The 16,063-nt window shown below is 36.6% G+C and overlaps 1 protein-coding gene across 3 annotated transcripts in view; it reads right to left on the bottom strand.

The window, feature by feature from the left end:
• EYS (eyes shut homolog (Drosophila)) overlaps positions 1–16,063 on the bottom strand; it is an 859,267-nt gene that overhangs the window by 565,186 nt on the left and 278,018 nt on the right. For all 3 annotated transcript variants that reach the window (XM_017739228.1, XM_017739229.1, XM_017739230.1), the window contains 2 exons: positions 13,559–13,672; positions 11,185–11,307 (listed from right to left, as the gene is read on the bottom strand). In XM_017739228.1, the coding sequence (XP_017594717.1) occupies positions 11,185–11,307; positions 13,559–13,672 (237 nt within the window). The remainder of the gene's footprint in view (positions 1–11,184; positions 11,308–13,558; positions 13,673–16,063) is intronic.

Below are 16,063 nucleotides of genomic sequence, written 5' to 3'. Positions count from 1 at the left end.
TTAGGAGATCAACACAGCACTACCTGGTTTTCAAAGCATGAGCAAGCCCAACTGACAAAAAAGTAGGTCAAGTTGCTAAGGATAACCTAAAAAGTACAACATAAATATCCAGGCTTGAAATCAGACCAGCAAAGGCATGTAGTTATTAGATGGTCAGGGTAACAAGAAATTATGCTGTATGTACTTCAGTATTAAAGATTAAGGAAAGCTATGGATTTCCATGCAGTGAAGAAGGATGCTCACTGATAATGGCAATCATGCAAAATTATTCAACACTTCTTCTGCCTCAATCATCAGTAAAAAGACCAGCTGCAAAGTAGGACATTATCATAATTGATACCTATGATTAAAGGGCAAAACTTTGGTGTTGAATAGAGAAGAAAAGCTGTAGAATTGTCAGATAAGTTAAATATTCAGATAGGCTGGTCTGATGAGCTAGAGCCTTGAGTACTGGGTACTAGTGGACAAAATCTCAACAGTTTTCTTTATAAGCATGTGAAAAATAGGTAAAGTACTCGAAGACTCAGTAACATCAACCTTTAAGAAAAGAATGAAATACAGAGACATGAAATTATAGATCCATTTGTGAAACTTCAGTTCCTGGAAGAAATATTAGGAAAAGTTGTTAAAGTCTTTACTTGCAAGAACCTATAAATATAAAATATTTTTTTTAAAAATGAGCCTTATATAAACAAATTGGTTCCCTCCTACTCTAAATTTACACACCTTGTGGATAAAAAAAAGCTGGCAGCATATGTCATGCTCCTTCTGTTCACTAATGTTTCTGCTATGTTTTGTGAAATCCTCATAATTGGTCTAACATAGAAACTACAAGAGAATATTATGAGATAATTCAAATTTTTTGGAGATCCATATTCGTACATTAGTTATCAGTGGTTTTACTACCAGACTGGATCAATGAATTGCATAGATTTTGAAAGAAATCTACTGCCCATTCGGTTCCACTCATTCTTTTTCAACAATCTAGATGGTGGACAGCAAAGCTTGCTGATGGCAACACAAAAAGGTAAATTGAAGAACAGGATTAGAAGTCTTCATAAATTTTAACAAATTGAAGATGGAATTTGAAGTAACAAATGTAATCCAATCAGAACAAGTGGAAGATACCATACAGAAAATCATACGTAGGAACAAACCCCAGAATTTTGTTTTAAAACAGTTTGCTGGGATACATAAAAAGGGACATACCCAGTTAGAAGCATAGAATAATCCTTCCATTCTCATCTTACTGGAGTAAAGCTGCAGTTGGAGTACTTTGCATTGTGCAGTGAGGTGCATTCAAGAAAATTGTGGACCAAATGAGAGTCCATATGAGCATGTTAGGAATGACAAACAGCTCAAAAGCATGACCTCTTAGTATGAACAAAATGAATGGGCCTGTAAAGTCTAAATAAAGAAAATTTTAATAGAAATGTGATGACAATCATAAAATAAAAAATGTACTTTTGCAAAAGTCATCAGTTTGCTGTGTTTGTAACAGACAGGATGAGAAGTAATGCATTTAAACTGCATTGAAATATTAGACAATAGGGAACTCCTTCTAATAGTATATCACACTGGAAAGATTCCCCTAGAAAATAAGGCATCCTTGGACTTAAAGAAGATACATGGGTGAGAAAGCAACATAGTATGTTATGTGGTTTTTGCTGGGATAAGGATGGAACAGATTATAGCTATTATTTTGTTCTAGTGTTGTGATTATATAATTTACAGGGCATACACTCTGTTTATAACACTGAAGGAGGCCCAAAGACTTACGTTTGTGTAGTGAGTTGGATTGTCTGGAAACTTGCTTTGTCTCATGGTAAAGGTCATAAGTTACTTGCTGTGTGATAACTGAGCTCTGACTTTGGAACCTAGTGCTTCTATCCAAATCTCTGTCTCTATTTCTCCATTAAAGCACATTTCTGCACTAGTCATTTAAAAAAGACGTGAGTCCGGGCTTGCAGCAGACGAGAGAAACAGGATAAAAGTGTTAACACTAGCAGGAAGAGAAAAACACATTCTTCATGCACACCATAAATGCACATGGTTGAAATTACAGGGGGACAGATACAAAGGCCTACCCTTCCAAAGAAAGCAGTATAGCTTTTGGCACATTCAATCTGAGCTCACCGCTCAAATCCTTCTCATGAGAAAACCATAATGAGACAAATGAGGCATTTTATACTTCACTGAGTCTCTTTTTGTGTAGGTAAATGTGAAAAGTCTTTACTCTATTATTTCAACAATGACTTTTAAACAGGTACTTCTGTCAGAGACTGAAATATTATATTTTATGACTTAAACATTTTCTTAAAGGACTTTTAAAACTGTATTACAAAAGCTGAAGAGAAGACTCCCACACCCTGAATGGGGTCCTGACTGAGGCCTTACACTGCTCGCTGATGAAGATAAGATAAAGTAACAACTCAGGGCTGGGGACATTCACTGAGCACAGGCTTAACACCTCCAAGATGAGGACCACAGCCCCAGGGCTATCAGCTGCCAGGCTCAAACAGACCCTCCAAGGGGTGGAGGGAGGAGAGGTGCTGGGTATCTTGGAAAAGCCTCTGGTCAGAGGCGCAGTGACCGCCCATCCTCCACTGTGCAGAGGAGCCCAGCTGAGGGGTCCTCACTGGGGGGAGAAGCTTATCCACAGCAGAAGAGGTGACATGGCCCAGCACAGGGGCCCCCCAAGGGGTCCCCAGACCCTGCACCAGGGCACCAGAGAGGATGCAACAGATCCTCAGTGTCGCAAGGGACAGTGTGTCAAGCTGGCCCCTGTAAGAGAGGCACGTGGGCATTCCCACCTGGCCCGAAGTGTATATTAATCCACGGAATTCTGCACCCTTCGGCGTGTGGCAGCATGTAGCAGCGTGGCCACAGCGGCAACGGGGGGACCCTCACCACCAGCAGACCAGATGGAGGGGAGCAACGAGACGTCGTTGGGACCCTCAGATGGGTGATATGCTTCCATCTAACCCATCACCTCTCCCTGTTCCCCCACCCCCCACGCACACTTTTCTTTCTCTCTTTCTTTTTTTCTTCCCTTCTCTTTGCCTCTTTTACTATTAAATAAAATACATCCATTTTTTGGCAACAACATCTAACCTCGTTTGGTTTTAATCTCATTCCTGGAGATATTTTGAACCTTCCTGGTTCTTTCTGGTTTATGCTCAGAGTCTTAGCTTGCTTTGCTTTCCTGGGTCTAAACCGGATTGTAACAACTTCATTTCTACTCTCACTTCCTTTCCTGCATCTCCCTTTCACAGGAGACCAAGCCTATGTGACAACTGAAATCTTGTGATAACTTTTGTTTAGCTGAACAGTACATTTTTCAATGTACTGCAGGTCACTTCTGGTCACTTGAAGTTTTTAGATACAAGCGCAGAAAAAACCACACAGATTATAGCTACTGAACTGTAGCTGAGCTGTATGTGGGGAAACAACAAAAGCAATTTGAAAAGGACTGCTGAAGACCTCAGCATATGAGCCCTATTGCAGTGCTGTGAGAGAAAAAATCCTCAGATGTATTTAAATAAAACAAAAAAGGAACATTGATGTGTAAAATACCTCTGCATAAAACATTGATTAGAATGTTCCATATTTAAAAATAAATGGGGAAGATGCAGGAAAACTACACAGTTTATTCAACAACTGAATAAAGCATGCTGTCAGTAAGGGCTTAAAGAGCTCCATCTGTTTCATTTAGAAGAAACTAAACCAAAAAGTGACTTGATTACAGAGTGTAAGTATCTTTACAATGAGAAAATACTTGGGTAGCAAGAACTTTTTCATTTTGTGTAGAAAAGGTAATGAAATGCAATAGCTTGAAGTTGAAGACAAAAATTTAAATAAAATATTTAATATAAACTTCTAAATCTGATGGTGATTACCACTAGAAAAAAATGCCAGTGAAATTCTGGCTTCTTTTCATGCATTCAAATCAGGATTGAATCCTTTTGGATTCATTGTGTGCTTTAATCAAAACTAGAGTAATTAGGTTCAGTACAAGGTGGTTAATGGCCAACATTAACTGCCTTCTGGTATACAGACCTAATATAGAGCATACAACCAGCAATCTATGGATTGTTAGAAGACTTGCAGAATAAATACACTCATCTTTTAGCCCTCTCTGTGTCTTTCTTGGGAAAACATCAAAACAATTTAGTGAAACAACTATATTTCTGTGACAGCAATAGCCCACCCTGAGGCACCCAGGCTCTGTAGCATCACTGTCATCATGTGAAATGCATATATCCTGTTCTTGGAGGTTTTGGAGGTTACTAGGATAACTAGGTGTAAGGTGCTGCTCTATTGTTACCAGAGTAAATAGCCAATGCTGTTCTATTTCCTGCCTGGCTACAAAGAAAATTAATTTTTATGAAATTTTATTTTATAAAATGGCTTTTAAAACATCATTCATTTAACACATTTCCTCTCCTGCTTCAAGACTCCTCAGTAGTCTTTGGTCAACTTACTATTTATGTCAAGAGAATCAAGCTGTGGTATGATGTTCCCACTATCACCACTGCAGCCCTGAGGCCCAGTACACATGGCATTTCCATTGCTAGCATTGGGCCACTGCCCAGGTGTCAAGCTAAGAGCAGAGGCCTCGGGACTTTGAAAATCACCTTATAGATCATCTAGTGCCAAGCCCCCTGCCACGAGCAGGGACACTTTCCATGAGACCAAGTTGCATAATTCCCCATCCAACACATCCTTGAACACTTCTGGGGATGGGGCATCCACAGAAAATAAAGAAAAAATTCATGACAAAGAGAAAAGCCAAAACGTAAAGAACAAAAAAAAGTCAACAAGTTACTAAAGATGGCACCAAGTAAGAGTCCTACTTAGTGTGGTCATACCAAAACTGAGAGATCATACCTTTTATAGTATGGCTCTATAAAAGCAAAGGATGTCAAAAGATAATTGCCTCATTGGCTAAAAAGACAACCCAGTATATACTGGGAAATATAATTTAGTATCAAAACCTCCAGTATTATGCTAGTTGGTATTGCAAAGGCAGTGTTGCACAACAGAATTTTTCCAATATCAATGATTCAGTGGATTTTTTCCAGAAGAGGAACCATATACTAGAAAAAAACTAAACAAACCCAAGATAAAACCATTCTTATCTAAGATGCCACTTCTGTCTCTCAAATTCATTAACAGAATATCTGGAAGGGATCAAAAACATGAGCTGGGGAAGTTGCTTGGAGATTGATTTTTTTATGTCAGGGTTTATTCACTGATTGCTCAGGTCATAACAGAAAATTAAGTCCTAACAGGTTTCTTGAGGCAGTTATAATAAAAATTTTGATTAAAATTCTGTCTTGATATTCATATGTTATTTTCCAGGTGTACTCAGATGTAAAAAGTAAAATCAATGCTCACTGTGCTGTCATACTACTGTTCATTGTATGGTGTCATCCATGATATTAACATAGAAAAAATATGGCATTAAGGAAAAATGAGGTTGATTTCCCACTCAGGAAGACTAAAAATTTCAGTCACGTGTTCCAGTGTCTTCTCTGTGTTTTAATCACTGTATGAGCTTTTCTAGACATGATTGTTTTTCTTTTTTTTAAATTTGATAAGACCCTCCTAGCAACCAACATTTTTAAAATTGAAAATCAAGCCTATTCATATAAAATGATTATTTTCCAATTTATCTAAAAGTAATTAAGTAGGTAGTCACACCCAGAAAGATGTTAATGCTCTTCATATGTCATCCATATCAGTTGGAATCACTACTAAAAAAAACAACCATTATATATGAAATAAAAGGGATAAACTGGAATACAAAAATAATCTCATAACACCTTCAGAAGAGCAAAGATAAAGTAAATTTAATACAAGCTAATTAAAGTTTTGATTGAAGACTCAACTTATCTTCTGTCAGGTGGTTCTATTATTATTCACCCTCTAATTTAAACCAATCATGCTTAGCATTTGCAGATGGAATACTATAGGAGAAATGTGCCATTTGATTTCTCACATAAAAAACCCAAGCAACTTTGCTTATATTTAAAGTGACTGGAAAAAAACAATTGATTTTCTTTTCTTTCATTATCTTTCAAGTGCAATTCATTATGTTATTTTATCAAAAATTTTATATAATGTAATTTGCAGCATGATGAAACAGACTATTCTGCACTCTACTGAATTCTGAATTTTTTTCCCATTCAAGTGTTCTAACCTGAATTCCTTCCAAGGAAGGCAGATACACTTACACATGACATGACAATAAATATTCTCCAATAACTCAGAAATACATAGGGAATACATTTCCATGTATGCATAAATGCTGTTTATTTTCCAGCATGTTAACTTTGCACACCCCACAGTGGGAAGCCTGCCCTCAGCAGCCTGCCATTTACAGTGTTTGTGGCAACCAGCAGCCCATCTGGACTGTTCCAGCTGAGCAGAGGCAAGGAAGTCAGCCCTTCACTTCCCCATGGCCTGCTATGAGTCAGAGCTCTGCTGGCCAGGAGACTGGGCAACCATCCCTTTCTGTAGTCTTCAGCTTCCAGGTTTTGTTTTGGTTTGAAAAACATTAACGCTTTGACTAGAGATCAGACAGAGGCATGCTGTTTAAATGAACTTGATCATTAGGGGATATCACAGAAAAAAACTGGCTTTTGAGCTCCTTCTGTGAGGGCCAAAAGGGATGATTGATGTGGAACAATAAAGTGACACACGAGATGCAAGCAAGACTGAGTTTCTGTGACTGAATCTAAGGATGGGTGAGCATCCACAGATCACAGAATCAATTAGGTTGCACTAGACCTCCAAGATCATCGAGTCTAGCCTTTGACCAATCATCACCATGTCAAATAAACCATAGCACTAAGGGGCATGTCCAATCGTTTCTTGAACATCTCCAGGGTTCCTGACTCCACCACTTCTCTGTCAGCCTGTTCCAGTGCTTGACAACCCTTTCCATTAAGAAATTCTACCTGATGTCCAACCTGAACCTCCCCTGGTGCAGCCGTGTCCTCTTGTCACTGGCGGCTTGGGAGAACAGGCCAACCCCCACCTTGCTAGAACCTCCTTTTGGGTAGCAGTAGATCTGTCAGGCCAGTTTTTTCCTTTGAATTGTTTGGGACAGCACTTTTTATGATTAGCACAGAAAAGAGGATGTAGTAACTCAATAATTTTGTACTATGCAGCTGTCCTGATATTAACTAAAAGCATTTATGTCAGGCAAAACGTGGCTAAAATAGAATGGCTTTTGCAGGCTTACTGAAAACGAAGCTTAGAATACCATAGAAATGGAATACACAGGAAATATTTTTGAAAGCCAAGAGAAAGGTATTACCTCATGTCTTGTGATGGGTTGAGCTGAGCTCCAAGACCTTGCACCTTGTATAATTTTGGTTTTCAAATGTTTGGTGTTGAAGTGCCCACTTGCTTAGCCACAATATCTACTACAGAATTCCTAAAGCTCAATAGTATGAGACATGATAGAGGAAACAATATAGATTTGAAAATCTATTTAAATTTAACATGCTTCAGAAAGTATATTAAAAGGCTTGCATATTTATTTATTTTCTTGTATAAATTTAAGTCAACGTGTGACTGATGGTAGATTCTGACTGTTGATTCATACTGTCTCATTGTAACAACAAACATTAATGAGACACAGGCAAAAATTAGAGGAAGGATAATTTTACACATAGAGAATTCATATGGACCATGATACAAGTGAGAAAGTCAGATTAAAAATTTCATGCATATAAACTACAACTACAAAATTCAGTGCTAATTGATGAAGTAAAAATCACTTTGGAATCATGTTTTCTTTTACACAGTATTCAGTGGTGTCACCTTACTAGCATAGGGATCACCCACATACATCCACAGTTGTGAAATTCTTTTAAATAATAATTAATTAAATTAATAATTAAAGCAATCTCTTCCAACATTTAAAATAGGCAAAGGGTTTCAATGGGCAAAATATAACCCCATCATCTTTTTAAGATTAAAACCCATGCCTTCTCATCCCAAAACTATGAATTACAAAGTTCTCTACTTCCAGTGACTTATATTACCAGAGAAAATCCACTCAAATAATGAAAATGGTCAGTAATCACAACTCATAAAACTGCTTCTTCCTTCTGTATCATTGATGAATTCAACACCATCCCACTGAGGGCATTTGAGAGCAAACTTTGATTGAAGAGAAAGTATTTACCTGGTCTTTCTCAGGAGCTGATTTTCTTGCCAGGGTAAAGGAAACTCCATGCAGCAGGTTCCAAAAGCAGCCAGAACTCTAGCGCTCACCCTTTCAGCAGCAAACAATTCAGCTGGCAGCAGAAGCTGCAAGACATCTCCCTGTTCCTCTCAGGACCCTCTCAGTTGTTTTGGATGTTCGTGTCCTGCTGGCTTTCCTCAGCAGGACAGAGTTGCTTCCACCATCCAGCCCTGCTCCCTGTTACACACATGGCACTGCCTCTTCCCAGCTCTGTTCCCAGGAAAGGACAAAGATCCACTATCTCCAGACCACCATGGCCAAGGCCATTCAAGGCAGCCTTCCTGTCCAATGCTGCCCTTCCATCAGAGCTTTAGTGCACAAGGAATGTGATTCTAATCAGGATTGATGCTGCCACGCACAGATAGTAAACAGGAAAATAAACAAACAACCACGCCTAAGACAATTTTGTACCTGACCAGCTCAGATGCTAAAGTTTTATTGGAAATTGCTTTTAATATGATAGGAAAACAAAAGTGTGTTTAAAAGAAAATAAAATGTAACAATCAGTCTTATACGTTTAGTGGACTTTTTCGAATGTTACTTCCTTGATCAAGTCTCATTAGAATACAAGGTGTGATTGACAGGGCATTAGACAGATCTGTTGAAGAATTTTGTAACATGTGCCTTCATCAGAGCTAATTGTTATCAACTAACTGTGCTGTTTATGGTGCTTTTCTACATTAATTATGCAATTTCTCCATTGCTTAAATATTAAATATTAAGTGGATAAACAAAAATTTTATATATGTTTCCTTTAGCCCTTAAACAGCTTTTGAGTTTATCACTGCTACTGTAGCAATATCTTTGTGCACCATTTATATAAATCTTAAAACTCAGAAGAACATGGAGCACGCTTTTGCCACTGTTTGCTTTTCTATCTTGTAGAAGATAGAAGCCCAAATATCAGTATTTTGCATCAAAGACTCTTTCTAAAGAGGCTGAAGCAGTTGTTGGAAGGCTTGGAGAGAGCAGACCTAATGAGATCCACAATGACTGACTGTGAATTAATTGTACAAACAGCATGAGCACAGGCAAAAATATTCAGTGTAATCAGGAGGATTGTTGTCCCTACTTCTAATTCCAGTCAGTAGGCTGGCTTATTTTTTTTCTTATGGGAGCTGTCCTGTCTCACAAAAAAAACCAATATGAAGTGAGATCAATAGCACATTCGTGATGAGAAGTCTCTCATGTAGGAAATGCAGGAGAAAATTGAGTTTTTATCATAATAGCCTATTATGCAGTCATGTGAACTTCTATGACTGCAATATAGGCCTCAAGGTATCCATTAAAATCTACTTATAACTCACTTGTAACTGTTTTACTGTTGACAGATCCTGAATCCTTCCTGTCTTGGAGTGGACAGGGATGTTATTGGCAAACTGTTGGTATCAGTATGAATCTAGGATAAAGAGTTCCTCCTAAGGAAGACATACTCTGTCCCAGGCTTCCTTGGTGATGCACACACACATTTATTTGTAGTTCTGGTTCTATAATGTGGATTCTATCACATCCCAGAATAGTGTAGCTGTATTTTCAAATGAACAGCTTTCCCTGCATAACCCAGTTCAAACTGACTGTTAGTAATCTACTACTGAAAAGTTAAGACATTTTCCATTTTGGTTCTAGCAGCATAGGAAAAAGTTTTAATAGCTTCCTCTTTTAAAATTATTGCATTGAAACTTCTATCTGTAGTAACAAATACTTTGTAATCACCTCTGTTATTTTCACAATTGATGCAAAATAGACATACTGTGCAAACTCATAACAACAAATCCAGTTACCAAAGTAAAAAGGAGAGGAAGATCTGACAGGAAATAGATCACATCCCAGTTTTGTAATGCTGAATAATATAAGAATATGTTTCCATGGATCAAGAAAACTCACAGATGTTGGTGGGAATTACAACTATCATTACTTTCACAGATTCTAAATCTCTGTATATTGTCTTACATTCCTTATGTCCTGTCTTCCTTCTTTTAACCATTGACAAAAGATGAATGAAGAGCTTCTAAACTGAATGTCACTGGTGTTACTACCAACCTGAAATGCTCTATTTACAACTAACTTAATTTTGCCTCCTCATCCTTCACTGTTCTACTTGCTTCTTTGACCTTTCATTTCTCCATAATAGAACTCTTCCATTTTTTTTTCCTTTCTCTCCACTGGTCTCCACACATTTTGAACTCTCCAGACAAATCTGATTGGCTTTTTATTACAAGATCCACTAAGTGTGTATGATTTCTTAGACTACCACTGCTTGTTTTTCTGTTACTCCTTATGACTAATGCTGCTACATTTGCCTCTCTGAAATCAGCAGCTGAAAGTCAAGGTGTTCAGTGCCTGACATAGTTGTTAAGATGAGATATTTTTGGAGACAGTTTTACTGATTTCCCCATGATCCTGTTAGCCGCTTCTGGCAGAAAGCAGAGCCTTGAAGACTCTTCCTGATGCAAGAGCTATTTTCTTAAACCTGTTAGACATGCAAATAATTGTGCAACTTACAAGCAATTTATTACAAGGTTCTGATGGCACTTTTCTTAAAGAGAACAAAGTATCATTTACAAAAATTGTGTTCTTGTTACCATCTCAATCAAGTATTACTGTGATAAAATCTTCTGAAAGAAAAAGAGCACCAGCTACCTGCTCACCTATGTTTCATAGACTAGGTGTTTTCTGAAAAACTTTTTTCTTCTATGCAAAATACAGTTTTGCTTTCCATTAAGTAACCAGCAGCCTACACACACTGCTTTCATTTTTATCATATTAAGAGGGATAGTAAAGCAGATTATCAATTGCACAGAACACTGAGTTGATTTTATTTTTATTAATGCTAAAGCACTAAAAAAAATGCTATTAATTTCAGAAAAGAAAATAAATATGTTAACTATTTAATGTCTTTTCCAGGTTAAAAGAAATCTTACCAGTGAATCCTGGAGGACAAGCACAGCTGTAGTCTGCAACCAGGTCTACACAAGTTGAATTGCTTTTACAGAAACCATAAGTGCACTCATCAAAGTTGATTTCACAGTTCAGGCCTTCAAATCCTTGGAAATAAAACCAAAGAGCGATGCATTATTCAGCTATATCTGTGCCTTATTTTTCTAAAGCATGTCTTTAGGTCCCTTGTTTTCAATTTACTCTTGTAAAAAACGATCTTGAATCCTTATGAAAAAATCATTCTAAAAGTTTTTTCTGCTCTGTCATTAGTAGAAAAATGCATGTTTTTCTGTCACATATACTTTAAAAGGAGTCAATAAATGAAAGCACAAATTTAGGATGCGGTATGTTCATTAATCTAGTTGAACTTTTAGTTTAGCAGACATGAGAATTTATGTATCTGCTGCCATTTTGACGCCATTACAGATGAAGCGATGCTGGGATTTGGACATCTGCTCTCAAAATAAAAATCAGCTCTTAAAATCTCTCTTAAAATCAGCTCTCAAATATTTGCTTCTCTACTTTTTCCTTATTTGTTTTACAGAATCCCAAAATTATCAAGGTTGCAAGAGGCCTTCCAGGTCATCCAGTCCAACCGACAACCCAGCACCGCCACAATCACCCCTGAACCATATCCCCAAGTGCCACATCCAGACACCTCTCAAACACTTCCAGAGATGGTGAACTCACTACCTCCCTGGGCAATTATTCCAATGTCTAACCACGCTTTCAGTGACTTTTTTCTTGTTTATTAATATCTAATTTGAACCTCCACAATTTAGGGACATTTCCTCTCATCCTTTCGCTAGAGACATGGCAGTAGAGACAGACCCCCACCTCAATAAAACCTCCTTTCAGGTAGCTGTAGAGAGCAGTGAGGTTCCCCTCAGCCTTCTTTTCTACAGACTAAACAACCTCAGTTTCTTCTGTCATAATGACTTTTAGCAAACTCAGAGGTCTAACAGTGGCATTGTTTGTAGCTGAAATTGCTAGAGAATCTCCTCTCCAATATCTGACATTTCATGCTCTTGTAAATGTATTCTAATGCATGGTCATGCTACAAAATGAGTATCATTAGTGCTGTCACAGGCCATGGCTGCAGGAAGACCATGACTAATGCTAAGCTATCGGAACCCTCAGTGCAAGGCATATTCCCATAATTTCTCAAACTGACCATGGAACCAATTTCCACCGATCCTTAAGTCATAAAACTTTAGAATTACCCTTAATTCATTAATAATGTATAAAATAACAGTTCTTACTTGCATTTAGAGTTTAATCAGACCCATGTCTCGCATGTAACACCTAAGCCACAGAATTACCAATGTGGATGCTAAGATTTATTTTTGTATAAGTTGGTTGGGCAAGCTTAAACAGCAAAATGATCTTCTCCAAGGTTAATTTCCAGCTAACTTCCAATATCTGTTTTGGCTTCTAATTTAAGCTGACTAATGACAGAGGCTGTACTTATGAGAATTATTTGTGGCAATTTCATCTCTTGTGATGAGTTTCTGAAGTAATCACCACTGGAATGACTGTATTAATATATACATACCAGGAATATTGTCAGCTATTAAATCTGCTACCATGAGTCCACATTTAGAAAATAGTATAATTTGGAGATTAAAATAAAATAAATTTAAAACATAGAACATACTAGGTTATAAATCACAACCTTGGTTTTATTTTTAACTAAAAATCCATTTAAAAATATTCATAAAAAACCTATTTGTGAAAGCATTAAAGAAAGAAACTGTAATTTAAAATGTTTTCAAACATTTTAGGTTTTCTTTGACTAATATTTTATTGAAATCACTCATTTTTTCATACAGTACTGATAACACGGAGCAGTGTGCATTTTTAAAGACAGACCACAGGTGCTGAAAATCATATTACTTTTGTCTGTGAAAGTTCTAATAGATTTTTTTACTTGTGGCTTACTAAAGCTATTATGAACATTGTAATTTGCTATGATTAGTCAGAAATCTGCACATTATTAATGAAGGTTATTGATGACACTGTCCATGGAATTCATGTACTACCCATTTGTGTTTTCTCCACTGCTTCAGACTTTGCTAAAATCATGAAGTTCTGATTGAAAAAAGCTAGCACTTACAAGTATATCTGTCTCCATTCTTAATCTGTCTCCATTCTTAATGACTGTGGTTGTTTTGGTAGACACATTGACTTGGTGGACGAAGATAAAAATGAGACTTTGGAAAGGAATTAATAACTTCCATAGAAAGGAAATTTTGGCTTTGAATGGCTTTGAAGCCTGTCAAGAAGATGTTTTGCAAACTGCAGGCAGTTTTGAAAATTGTCAAAGATAATAAAAATAAATTATTTTGAACAACTTACCTTCAGGGCAAAAGCAATCATAGCTGTTGACATCATTCTGACAAACAGCACCATTCAAGCAGGGAGCTGAATCACACTCATTCATTTCTGTTTCACAATACTGGCCTGAAAAACCTGCAAATGAAGTAAGATAAACTTTGATTTTCTTTGTCATTATGTATGCTATTAGCATGAAACTTTTATTTCAAATAGTGTTCTTTAACTAAACCAAAATGTCTTAAGATCCATAGTCCCCTGGAAAAGGAAACTTTAAGTCAGAGCTTCTGTATTTTATTTACAAAGGGTTAAATTTTACTCATTTCTTATTCCATATTACAAATACATCTTTTTGATGGAATAAAGCAATAAACAAAGTAGGAGATGCTTCCAGAATGCAAGAAGACATTCATAGCTGTATGAAAACAAGGTAGAAAGTTTCAGGTGTTTTTCTTGTTTAGAATAATTTTAGTATTTTTGTGGTATAAGAATGTTTTGGTTTGGACTGACCTTAAAGATTAACTAGTTCCAAGCCCTCTGCCAGGGGCAGGGGACACCTTCCACTAGACCAGGTTGCTCAAAAACTTTTTTTAAAATTTTGCCACATCAGTATAAGAAAGAGTACATCAATTATCTTTCATCCACTGTGTTGTCCTTATTACTGTGGAGAGGAACAAAATACAGAGTGCAAATATACTGAGGCGTAGCAAAGATGTCCTGTGTGAGTCAGGTCTCAGGACATGGAAAGTGCACGGCTCAGATACAGTACATAAGGCTGTTGGGTTTGTTTCTAAAAGAAGGAAAGTGTACATCATTAAAACAAAAATCTGAAGACTAATTAAACTTGCATAAGGAAAGAGTAACTCAGTTTTCTTATTTCTTACAGGTACTTTGAAACACTGTATGGCGCACAGGTGGCACAGTGCCAGCAGTGGGGGCTGCAGGGGGGTCCTGTGAGGAGAGGAATTTGGGGCTAGAAATTTTTTAGTAGATCTACAAAACAAAACAAAACAAAACAATTAAATTAGCTCTCACTGTGGGGAAACAGGGCAGAGTTACCCACTTGCCCCTAACTTACATGTGCTAGATGAAGACAAGATGAATTGGTATTTTTGTAAATAGCCACCAAAGGTACAAGATTTAATCTGAAGAATAATGAAGAATAATAGAGACCTATATATTTAAATTTGTTTTGATGATACTCAATATTGAAGAAACTTGGGAGGGGGGAAGAAACACCAATGAAATGAGCTCATGCTTTATACATTTAAAATGTAAAATTCAGAGGAGAAGAAAATAAGAATAAAAATCTGTTTTGCATGTGAGAACTGAAGAGACAAATTCCTTTTGCTGTGCTTTAGAGCATTTTGACCTTTAGGAAAACAAAAGTGGTCAGGCATAGCTGACAACCTACTTTAATTTAACTGTTACAGATTATTTTTTTAAGTTTTAACAAGTTAGAATTGTTTTCTAGAAGTTATGTTCTTTTGAAAATGTTAGCGTTTATAACCTATAACCTGACACCTATAAGTGAGAAATAGCTACCTAGTTGGAAACTAATTCAGATTGAAAACTTAACTAACTGCAATCTGGCCTAAATAAGGTTTGGGCTGGTGGTTTTTTTTTTGGTTTGGTTTTTTTTTTTTTTTTGTTTGTTTGTTTGTTTGCTTGTTTGTTTTTTCATTAAAAAGACAAAAATTAACAAGTACAGAAGGACTGAGAACAGCATCTTATTCTTAAAAATGGAAAAAAAATACTTCTCCAAGCTGTTCTTTTTTTCTTTTTTTTTAGCATTTATCCCTATTCATAAATTATTGAAAACATCACCTTGTAGAGAGCTTCTTAGAGGAGTTACTGGGAAGTTTATTAGGTCATTTTTGAAATAAATACTGAGCAATTTTATAGGCCTTGATGATAGTGTTAAAATGTTTTAGTAACAACTGCTGCCATTTCAGGATCAGAAAAAATCCCCACATTTTGATCCTACCATGTGAAACAGTCTGAAATCTGAAAACAGAAGTGACCCATGATCTCCCAGCTCTCAACAGGACTGGTTGTGATGGTGCAACAACTCCTTGTGATGAGTCATGACCTTGTCACCCTTTCTCAGGAGTGATGTAAATATCCAGCAGTTGTATTCTGACATTCTGAGGATTTTTGTTACAGAAGGACTAGAAGGCAAGGGAAAATATCATAGGAGCAAATACAGAGCTGCAGGTAGCAGAAGCTAATTTGTAAAGGTTTTCATTATATAGTTTACTTCATTGCTATGTTATAAACTTATGGATTGGAAGGGAAGAAATTAAAGACATAAGTAGAATCTGTCTTTAATAGAATTTGGTGCATACAGTGTGAATTATCCATTCTGAAAGAGCTGAAAGGAAAACATATTGATAGAATTTTATTTATTCTTGTCAACAGAATATGTCCTGCAGAGAGAAAAAAAATTAAATTTAGTTTTTATCCCAATTTTTTTCTGCTGAAGTAGAATTATTCATTTTTAATATAATAATATAATAATATAATATA

Source organism: Corvus brachyrhynchos, unplaced genomic scaffold, assembly GCF_000691975.1.
Source record: "Corvus brachyrhynchos isolate BGI_N302 unplaced genomic scaffold, ASM69197v1 scaffold136, whole genome shotgun sequence".
Lineage (NCBI taxonomy): Eukaryota > Metazoa > Chordata > Aves > Passeriformes > Corvidae > Corvus > Corvus brachyrhynchos.
Note: the sequence above shows the minus strand (reverse complement) of the source record. Positions and strands in the feature narration are given on the sequence as shown.